The 11,621-nt window shown below is 30.3% G+C and overlaps 1 protein-coding gene across 1 annotated transcript; it reads right to left on the bottom strand.

Moving 5' to 3' along the window:
• Window positions 1–8,481: 8,481 nt before the first annotated feature.
• LOC113382799 lies at window positions 8,482–10,526 on the bottom strand. Its single transcript, XM_026621038.1, has 3 exons — window positions 10,305–10,526; window positions 9,215–9,840; window positions 8,482–9,147 (listed from the first exon to the last, which is right to left on the bottom strand). Exons 2-3 carry the CDS (start codon window positions 9,545–9,547, stop codon window positions 8,482–8,484), a joined length of 999 nt encoding a protein of 332 aa, XP_026476823.1. The 5' UTR covers window positions 9,548–9,840; window positions 10,305–10,526.
• Between the last annotated feature and the right edge of the window lie 1,095 nt (window positions 10,527–11,621).

Genomic DNA, 11,621 nt, shown 5'->3' with positions numbered 1-11,621 from the left:
GAAAGAATTAAAGAAAAAGAAAAATAATAATGAATAAAAAATAAACATAAGTAAAAATGAATTACTATTAATGAAAAATAAATAAATACTAAATAAAATAAAAAAAAAACAAATTGCAGTAATTGCTCCGATAAGCAATTGACTACGGAAAACATTTTTTTACATTAAGTCTATAGGCAGTTTCTTGTGAAGCGATTAGCCATTGTTGCATTAGGATGATTGTAAATTTTAGCATGATGTGTAGTACTGGTTGTTTTGATGACATCCACTTCGAAAGGGATGTTGAAGTCATCACGTATGATTTTGTTGCTAACAAACCATGAGGCATCAGTAATCGTCCATAGTGATTTAGATTGTAATCGTTGAACAAATCCCACATTTGATTTACTTTACATCCCTACACCTGAATATGCAATTTTTTTATATTTTCTCGAAGATTTTACTTTGCATTTCCTTTTTACTTTAATTCAATATAAAAAACAATTTTATAGAAAATCAAAATCAAATCGTTGTGAATTTAAAAAAAAAATTATAGTACATAAATTATAATATTTTTTTATAATTTTGTTCAGAATATTAAAACATATTATATTTATAAATTTTATTATAGTCTCATTTTTACCTTGCGGCCAACGTTTACTCCGGTGCATCTGCATATGGAATAGGTGCCTGCACGCAGCGTTAGGCAACGTTTGTACATGCATTAATGATATTCGTTATATGACGCGTATATTGCAGAATACATAATATCGACAAACATACAGGTGCATTAAGGAAATTCATACGACATATGTGAAATAAAACAGATAAATGTTGAATCTGTAATTTGCGCTTTTTCAAACAAGTTACAACATCCGATGCGCGCAGTCAACTAGAAAGGTGTATTTAGCTTATAATTTAGTTGTGAAATGACGAACCAAATATTGACCATTTATTTGATTTTCTAATAAATGTTATAAGTTCAATTCATATTATTTTAAGTTTGACTATTAGTTGTTCTCTATCTAGATAGATAATTCAAAAGCTTTTAATTTTTCTTTGATTTGGTTTTTAAATACATACCTCAAACTCAACAATTACTCTACCATATAGTATATGTATTAACATTTGTTAAATATGTGTCGGTTTTCATTTAATTTATGTTAATCAGATTTCATCAGAACAGATTTTAATTGAATTTATTCACAAAGAAACCAAATAAAACAACAACACTATTTTAATGCACAAGAAGATATTTACAAGATTTTAAATTACTTTTAAAATACTACATAATTAATTTTTTGCACCAGTGTTTTCGTATGCTAATTACAATCTTAAAAGGTTGCAAGTTAAGGCAGACTCATAAAAGTGCTTTTATGATTATGTAATGTCATAAAGTTTAATGTGATGATAGGAATGCTTATACATTAGTGTTCAAGATAACTTCCATCAGTAATCCAGAAATAATTGAAACAGATTATTTATTAGTTTAATTTAAAGAGGTGCTTGGTACTTGCTTCTAGAACTAATTAATAACGGATTGATTTTTGTGCAGATTGAAATTGAAACGATAAATTATTGATATCCACTTGTTAATGGATTTTGATGAAAATAAAATTAATCACCTGCAACTGATGCATGTGGAAAATATACACGTATAAATATAGGGTAGAGCGGGGCTTAAAAGTCTATTGGTAACAAGGAACAACGTCGATACCTCAAAAACAATTGAAGTTAAAAAATGTTAACAACAATATTTGAAAGCAGGGGGAAAAAATGTGTAACCACCATCGCCTTGATTTTTACGATAAACTTTCTTTGTTATTAATCTATAAACAAAAGAATATTCTTTCATTGTTAGATTTTCGGTTGTGAGCACTGTTTTTTAGTTTACAAGACCCTAATCAAATCCCTTTCATTTAATCAAATTTAAAAATAAGGCATGGAACAAGTTTGCCCCCTGGCCATCCCATTTTACCGCGCCTATAGAGTAAAAAGGATCAGGTGACAAATTTTTGAAAAAAAGCAAAAAACATATTTTACAAACAAGTTGAGAGTTTCACTGAACATAGTCAGATGGTTGTTTGTTTCATATATGTTATTTGCTGTGATATATTTGGTTTGGTTTTCACAATATAATTCCTCAACCTCAAATTGGAACTTTGAGCTCTACTCTACCATGTAAAGGTGTTATATGATATGTTTTGCAGGTGAGTATTTTAGAGGATTTATAGCCTTATATCATATCAGTATTTTTTCTGGGAAAGAATTTAATCTAGTTTTCGCCTCATACACCATACTTAAAAATTAATGATTGATATACAACCATTTAGATTATTTGAATTGCTAGTAAGAGTTTTTATTTAACTTCTCATATTAAAAAACAAAATTAATTTTTGAACAACTCTATATCGAAAGGTGCAAACAAATCAATTAGTTGCTTTCTCTTACTTCTAATTAAAAATTTGTCAAGCATAATGCTGAAATGAAAAGCGTGCTTGAAATCCCCATCTCGCTTGATTAACGTTTTAGGCTTTTATCGGTTTATGTTCAGGCTTCCAGAGATGGGCGCCATCGGACATTTTAAGTGTAACTATTTACAACAAGAAATAAAAAAGCAATCGTAAAAATTCTAACGATAAAAGCGATGCGAGAGAACAAAACCAGAAAAACGGATATCAAAAGAAATCAACAAGAAGAGAAACAACACGTCAGCGCTGTTGTTTATATTTTTTGCTTTTAATTCAGCATTCGCGGAGAGTAACGATGTTCAAAAAAAATAATTCTGCCGATATTTTATTTGGACTTTTTGCCATTTATATCCGCGTACGGCATAATGGAATATATAAAATCAAATCTACCTGCTCCGGTCTGTTATTTATTTTGTGCTTGCGAAATCATGTAATTCAATCCGTATGTGCATCAAGAGATGGATATCGTATGGATTTGAACTAATAAACTGACGATGTTATTTGCAGTTTGACACGGTGTTAGAAATATCGTCTAACTTGAGAAGAATTAGATTCAATGCGAACATTAGATTTTTATAATGTATTAGATATAATTACTAAATTATTTTTTGATTATTTGATGAACATGATCTTTTGAATAATCGCTAATTCATTAAAATAATTGCGTTTTAAATAATTATAAGTGATGATAATCATCATTCCCACAAAATTGACAGCTCTTATAATTTCTTTATAATGCCGATATTAAATATCAGATACAACGCTAGTAAATTAGTGTAAATTGTTTATAGTTTTTCAGACATTTGAAAGCTGACATTTTTGTTGGTGTATATTTGATACAAGTCATAAAATATTGTTTAATTATAATTAGCATTAGGAGCCAATTGTCCGATAAAACATACTAAAATACCGTTGTTATGGCAACGCAATGTTATAGTCTTTTCTTTAAACGTATGTTATGATCTATTTTATCGGAGATTTTGCCCCTTAGGCAATTATGTGTTAAAAGTTAACCCTCAACTCAACATGATTATTGGTTGTAGGGAATTCTTTGAATTAAATATATATTTCTTCTTTTCCTTTGTTATTCTCTATGATTTTTGTATTTTTAAATGGTTTGTGTGTATTTCAGTGAAAAAGTGTAAAACTGAGATTTGATTGTATGCCTATATAATTTTGTTGTTTATATATATACACATATATATATATATATATATATATATATATATATATATATAAAATATTTGTGTGTGTATGTGTATCTCTGTGTTTGGTTGTCTTCATGCGGTCATATCGCTATTTGCATGTTGGACTGCATTCCAATGTATATCCCAGGATATAAATTGCTCTCAGTGTATATGTATATATAAAATTTTTATGATAAGAAAATGATATATAGTTCTTATAAGATGTAATGTTATTATCAATTTGAGTGTATTATGTTTCCTGCCGCATTTTAAACCTAAAACATATGAATGTAACTGTAAAACTGCAATGACAAAGATTCTCCTCGATTATTCATTAGGCTCGGCATACATCAAAGAAATTAATACATAAAAATCTATATTGATTTCATTTCTTGAATCGATAACTAATGATAAATAAATTAGGATATTTTTTTTTTTATTAAACCAAAGTTTTCATTGCTTAACTATATGTTTATTAATCAGTTTAATGGAAAAAGTATTATTAACATTTGAATTTATAATTAACCTGATCTTTCAAAATTGATCCTGTTTCAGATTCAGACAAAAAATATTTTCGAATGATGTCATTTTTTACTATATACCATTTCAACATGTCAGCAATAATATCATATAATAACAAGATTAATTATATTTATAAAATATGACACGGTCAGCTAATTCTTATTCGTCAGAAAGCAATTGGATATAAATTTGTAGCTCGTGTTTCATTGTCAACAAAAGTATCAAATTTTGGGATGTATATCGCTATGTTTTGTCTTTTCATTGGCAGACATTGTTTTGTATGATTTCTTCGAAGTCAATGACTCAAGCATCTTGTGACACATAAATATTTGAATAATTAATTCATCATAATAATTTATTAAAAGAAATCAATAAATTCTTTACTATTATTAATCGCTTATTTAATGTTATATCAAATTTATGATTTATCAATCCAATATTCTATTCTGCATAGCAATAACTGTTTTCATAGCAACATATTTCGGTGTATATGCATATATTAATTATTATATTAATAATGCAGATCATATTACCTATGGTTCGTATGAGGCATTAAGACCATCATTTTAGTGGTTAGATAAATCCATGTATTTACTATGAGTGTTTCAACGTTCATAATTCATATTAAACCGCTCATTAATTCGGTGCACATGAAGTTTAATAACAAATATGTATATGGTTGTCATTGCTATCAAATAACAAGTAATTTAACAGTAATATATTGAATAATACATTATGTATCTAATTCGATATTTAAGCACATATAGAATAGAAACTGAATTAATATTTACAATAGTGATGCATATTGCCTACAAATTGTTTCAAATTATACTCGTTGTAATATGCTTAATATAAGTAATGATCGTGAAAATATTATATCAAGAATAAAATTGATTATTGATAATGTAAAGATATAAATATTGTGTAGGATAGAACTGGGCTTAAAGGTCCGCTGGCAAAAAGGTCTACTAAGTAAAGATTTTTTTAACAACAATATTTGAACGTAAAGGGAATAATATAATAACCAGTTATCACCTTCATTCTTAAGGCGTCGCTTTCGGGAGATAATCGGCAATGTTTGAAAATCCATAACAAAAGTATTTTTTGTCGTAGTTAGCTTTTTGGTTGTGAGCACTGTTGTTTAGTTTTCGAAAACTTAATATAATTTTTAAGTATACGTTATTTAATTGTTTTATGAGATTTATTATTAATTTTAAATTAGATTCAACAGTTTTTCATATATAACATCTGTAAAAGCTTATATGTGATTGAGGCAAAAAGGGCCAACTGTACCTTTGCCCTGGCAAAATTATAAATAATAAGAAAATAGTAAATAAAAGAGTAAATAAAGGTGAAAAATGTAATTTCAAATAAGATAAATCAAATCAAAAGTTATTCAATGCTCTGCTGATAAATATTTTATACAGAAATGTCAGATCAAGTTTATATACTTGTATTATATAGTGTTATATTTGTAAAAAATATGCACATGAAATTTATATTTTGCATTGATTCAATAATATAGTTGAAATTTGTAAATAAAGCATTAGACCTGTTTGCTCTTTAGGCGTCCTGTTATTTACCGCCTATGGGGTAAAAAGGACCAGCTGACAATATTTTGAAAAACGCCAAAGAAGCACATTTCTACAATGATGAATTAACGGGAAGTTTTACTAAACATAGTCATAGAATTGGTTTTCATAATATAATTGCTCAAAGTCAAATTTGTTTTTCCTATACGATACAGGCTTTTTTTGTCGCCCAAGACAACAAATGTAGTTGCAGCTAACTAAACCTCTTGAAAACAAATGCATCAATTATCTCCTCGATGATTATTTTAATCAAACGCTTCTCCTAATACGAAAGGAAGGATTGTAATTGATAAATGAGCAAAAGAAGAGGGCATATACGTGCGCCGCATTACTCGTGTTCCGGTAAGGACTTACAGACCACACGCGACGAGAGGACTTCGCACTGTTTTATTACGGCTTGACATGGGCAATAAGATTGAAAGAGCTTTATAGGAACTCTAAAAAAAAGATTAGAAAAAAATTGTGAGAAAAGAGCATATTCCACTTATGCCTTAATGTGTTGAACTGTGCCGTTTTAACAAAATAATAACTACAGTCAAGTTTTAACATATTTTATTCATTTTAATTATCCAAGTTCCAAAAAATGAAAGATGATCAAATATAAATATTGAATATGCTCGCAAATCTAATTTATTTGCTAATGACTATATAAATAAAAAATTTTAATAACACTATAACATTTTAGTAATATAGGATTTAAATAGTACTTAATATAGAGGTCAAAATTTATAAAAATATTTTAATATGTAAGTAATATAAATTTATTTAATATTCATATTTTGATTTTTTAAATATTCAAAAAATTTTAAAACGCTTGAGAAAGCTATATAGAAACTGTAAAAAAAATGTTTAAGGCATTTTTTTTTTCTATAAAAACGTTTTACTATTTTTTGCTAGAACAATTAGTGCCTGTGCTGAAACTTCAAGGCCTTTTTATAAATAATTAGTTGAATCAAATTAATAACTAATATAAAATTTAAAATCCACATTCTAATGATACGGAACTTTAATAGCACTGACCTAATGTTATATCTATTCAATTTGTTCTAAAAATTCTTAAAAATATATATATGAAAAATTATTACACACATCATTTCAAAAATAGATATAATAGGTTAAATAAAAAAATAGTTATTAGTTTAATAACTTAAATAATAGTTAATAAAAAAATAAATTTCAAAGGACTAAGCTTATTCAGTATCTTTTCAATTTGTGTACTCTAAAAATTCTAAAAAAAATTACATGAAGAATTATTACAAGTATTATTCATCGTCTATATTTTATTTACTTGTAATATTTGAATTTCTTTACAAGTATTTTTTACATTTATGAACAGAAAATTATGTATCCATATACATGCTCAAACAAAATGTATAAAGTTGTATTATTAATTTTATAAAAAGTTTATTATATTTTCACGCTAAACAACATTTTAATCTAATTGTGAGCTTGGTAATGGGTTTTTATAATACATTCCGCAAACTTTCAATATATTTTGAGGGCTCGTCATTAAAATAATTATATAATATCAACTACATACTGACGCTATAATTGTGGTTGATTAGTACTGTTAATAAAGCTAGTTATTTAATTCTACAATATTTTAAAATAGAACGTTTTATAATTTTTATTTTCATATTACGAATAATTTGCGAATAATTATATTGGATGGAAAAAATTCCAAATTATTTGAATAGTGTATTATCAATATGGTTAACAGCAAATAAATTAGATTTGCGAGCACATTCGACATTTATATATGCTCATTTTTGATCGATTTTATTTTTTTGGACTTAGATAATTAAAATTAATAAAATAAGTGATTTAAAATTGTGATTACCTACTGATTTAATACGATATATTCAGGAATGAACTGTGTAAAAAGTAAAATTTTACATTGGTTAGACAATTAAGCATTAGAGTCGAATGCGGTTCTGGTTTTGTTGGCTTGTTGTTAGACTGACTACAAAAGACAAATTTCGTATATGAAGTGTTGCAATGCTATTACAGCCCCTGTTTTCCTACTCAATTACGTAATACTTCCACGGTTTACTCTTGTCTAAATTCGCGATTACAGATGCAAATTTATGTACAATACAATTCTATCTCGAATATTCGCAAACAACGACTGCAAAATGAGGACGCTCTTATTTCATACTAACTACGATTATTGCATTCATAATTATTCCAGCAAAAAGCTCGCGTTCAAAGAAATATTTAATTGAATAATAAAGTGTTAGCACTTATTTGCATACTGTGTCAGTATTCGTGCATTTTGTTCTGTTTTAAATAATTAAAGTCATATTTTTATATTTCTTTTTTATATAAGCTGGGAACGATGTTCTAGCGTAAATATAACAATTTATTAATATTGAAGCATTCGTGTTGCGACTTTTTTGCTTGAACAGTAATTTTAACAGAGTCGCGCTAGGATTATATTCTGTATTGCATCGTTATATTCGTGCTAGGTATATATATAATAATGATATATATATATATATATATATATATATATATATATATGTGGGTGTGTGTGTGTACCTTTTTTTTATCGACTCATTCTGAAAGGAAAAGCAAGATTTTCAGGTTTCAAAACAAAATGTTAAATTTACATAAAATTTATTTTAGTAAAACAAACATTAACTGTTAAAAAATATATTTCGTGACAAAATTTATACATTTGGTTTCAACTGTTTATTTTATAAAATATTTTAATTTTCAATTGTAAATTTATGTATCCAACAAAAACTCCTCTTGGAAACAAGAGTTTTCCACTTCGGGCATATCTACCCGAAAAACGTCCGATTCCATCCCTGACGACGATGTATTTTTTGTCGTCGACAGTGGATCATTATTTGGTTTTCTGCTATCATCAGTCTTATTGGTATGTGGATAAGCTATAAATTGGTAAAAAGCTGATTGGCTAGCTTGGCTGAATGATTCTGGATATTGAGAATTATATCGATTGTTTTGTCTGTCCGACATGCAGGCACGTACTACCATATTATGCACGTCATTCATAACAATATCTCTCATATTTGGGTTTCTAAGTTTTCTTATTTTTGAAGCAATAAATTTTGCAAACATATCGTATTCGTCATCCGTACGTGTACTACTTTTGAGCTCTTCTGTCATTTTACGTTTACTGCCTCTATATCTCTGAGGTATAAAAGTGCCTTCAGATTTTGAACTTGTAGAATTTTCTATTCTTGGTTTTGAAGTTTCTGTTGTTTTATCTTGTATATTATTATAATCTACAAGCTCAACAAAACTATCTTTTGCAAATTCTTGTCTGTGTTCAGCATGCTCTACAATATCGATTTTCGAATCTTCAGCGAAATCTTCACCATCGCTGTCCTCGGATCTCGTTTCATCTAGTTCCTTCTCTGGCGTCGGCTGAAAAACAAATTTATGTTATAATTTTGTATATATAATGAGTAACTTAATTTTGAAAATTACATACTTCTAGCGCCTGGTTCACGTGACATTCGTAAAGAGGCCCGAGAAATTTATCCATCGCTTCAAAGGCAAACCAAGTTGTGCGATACATATCTTGGTCGCTCAATATGGATTTTTTTATTTTATTTATTATGGTCCGGTAGCATGCCATCAGGGAATCCTTCTTTCGCTTCATTTCTTCGATGGTTGTGCTCCAACTCAAGTTGTCTCTTATTCTCACCCATGCGTCATATATCAAACTTTTCTTTTTGTAATACGGATGTCTGTTGTTCCACAATATACTTTCCTTTTCATAAAGTTTTATGAATTCCAAAACTTGAGCATTTCGCCATTCCATTATTATCTTTAGTTCTGAACCCTGTATATTTCTAAATAATTATTAAAGAAAAAGCAAGTAATTTTTGTATTACGTGCACAGTGTTCGACTCGGAATGGCAGCGCTCGCAGTGCTGGTCGCCGCTTTGGCATCGCTCGGCATTTGTCGTTATCCGAACACAAATGTTCGTCGCAGACGCAGTGCGCAGCTGTATTCGGTCGAGGTACGCGGCGCGTCGTACGCTGCGGAAATATTCGGTGCACACGATGCTGCACATCGGTTATACGTATGCTGCTTGCAGGGCTGCGTTAAACCTGTAGAATTATATTAATAATTATTATTATTTAAAATTATACGATTATATTTTATACAACTGGGAGAAAGTTATTTGAAGTATCAATTTTATTATGTACATAAGATAGTTATTCAAATAATATCTTAGCATTTGATTGCTTAGTTTAGTACCTGAGTATCTTTGACATTTTATGAAATATCTACAAAACAAGAGTTGCATACTAACTAATTGAGAAAATTTATATGGGATATTTTCATTGAACTCTTGATGTTATGTTTCCTAAATAACCTGTGATTCATATTTATCTCTGATTTTGATTGCATCACGCAATAAACGGTTAGTGCGTTACTCCTGCAGTGTCATCCACTCGACACGTACAATATAAATTCTCCACTCAGGAACTCCATCCATCCGACGACGACGAATGCGCCCGGTAACAAAAATCGTCCCGTCGCTTCTCTATGCTGAGATCAAATCAATTACCTCGCTAATGACCCGCTAACCCTGGGACACCCTGTCTCCGTTCTGTCGTCATTTCGCATTGCTCTCTGTGGCCACCCTGTTGTGTCTCTCTCTCGTCTCATACCGAAAACGGCTCAAACCCCACACTAGATTTTATCTATACGCTTGAATATATATATATTTTTTGCCATATCCTCAACATTTCTGCCCGCTCTTCCATAATACGCGCGTACGTGTCTCTCTAACACCAACAAAACGTTCGAACTCCACGCGGAGTGTCGGCACAGCTGTACGATCCCATAGGCGCGCACAGTACGATCGCTTAACATGGGAGTGGCGATAGAGTTTTGTGCCGCTCGCATTCGAGAAGTGGCACAGAGCGTACAGCTCTCGTTTGCCCGACCAAATCTACACGCTACTCCACGTGGTGTTCATACTGGTAATCAGTATGTACCGAAAGCGCCATATTTATAAGGGGGTGCCCCGGGTGAAATCATAAGGGGGTACATTTGTGTTCATTCGCTTAGGGTTGTATTGGTGTATACGTATTTGGCGACTACCTACCCCTCGCGGGCGCAAGCCGAGCCGTGCGCTAGAGCGAAACGGTCGTATATAAAGCGATGCATTCGAAACGGCAGCCATTTTGAGGGTACGAGAGCTTTTTTACCCGGTTATTTTATTTTATTCTAGTTTTTTTCGCCCGCAGTCGAGCGCGTTCCGTGTTTTCTCTCTTCGTTGTTTTTTTTTTTGTAGATTTTGAGGACTTTTTCTTCTACCGCGCTGGATGATGTGCTCTGGCTCCCTATTGAATGTACGTGTGCATTTTCTGTCCAAAATTCGCAACGATTTGTTTCGGCAAGCGAAAGCGATAAAATAATTGGAAGTAATTGCGTAATTGACGAAGTCAATTAGCGTGTACACAGCATCGCGTGATGACTCACATTGTGAAGCTACTATCAACAACGTATCGAGATTCTTCAGTTCATAAATAATTCTACAGGTACAGTAATTATGAAGATTGGAGATAACTTAACGAAGAATTCATAAAAATACCGCTCGTAATGAATGTTTGTAACTTTAATCGCTTCTAATCAGCGTACGGCGTGATAGCAATTTCAATACGTTTACTCAAGACGCTCCGTATGAGATGTCGGCGAATCAGTGTATTTGTACATGACAGATTATCAGCTAACCATCAATTTTGATTAATAATAATGATTATACATAAGGCAGTAAAACTGGTTTAACATAATAATGACCGTACAAATGTACAGTCGGAACGGAAAACAAAAATTACTTCTTTGAATATACCCACATGCATATTCCCGCGCTTGTGTG

The sequence above is a fragment of the Ctenocephalides felis genome, unplaced genomic scaffold (genome assembly GCF_003426905.1).
Source record: "Ctenocephalides felis isolate EL2017-DRISC unplaced genomic scaffold, ASM342690v1 CF-g0.4_SCAFFOLD_00845, whole genome shotgun sequence".
In the NCBI taxonomy this organism is placed as follows: Eukaryota; Metazoa; Arthropoda; class Insecta; order Siphonaptera; family Pulicidae; genus Ctenocephalides; species Ctenocephalides felis.
Note: the sequence above shows the minus strand (reverse complement) of the source record. Positions and strands in the feature narration are given on the sequence as shown.

Excerpts from the sequence above, each read along its gene's own strand:
- LOC113382799 (XM_026621038.1), bottom strand. The coding sequence starts at position 9,547 with ATGGAATGGCGAAATGCTCAAGTTTTGGAATTCATAAAACTTTATGAA. Across the intron at positions 9,148-9,214 it reads ACGTGAACCAGGCGCTAGAA|CCGACGCCAGAGAAGGAACT; the intron begins GTATGTAATTTT and ends TTTGTTTTTCAG.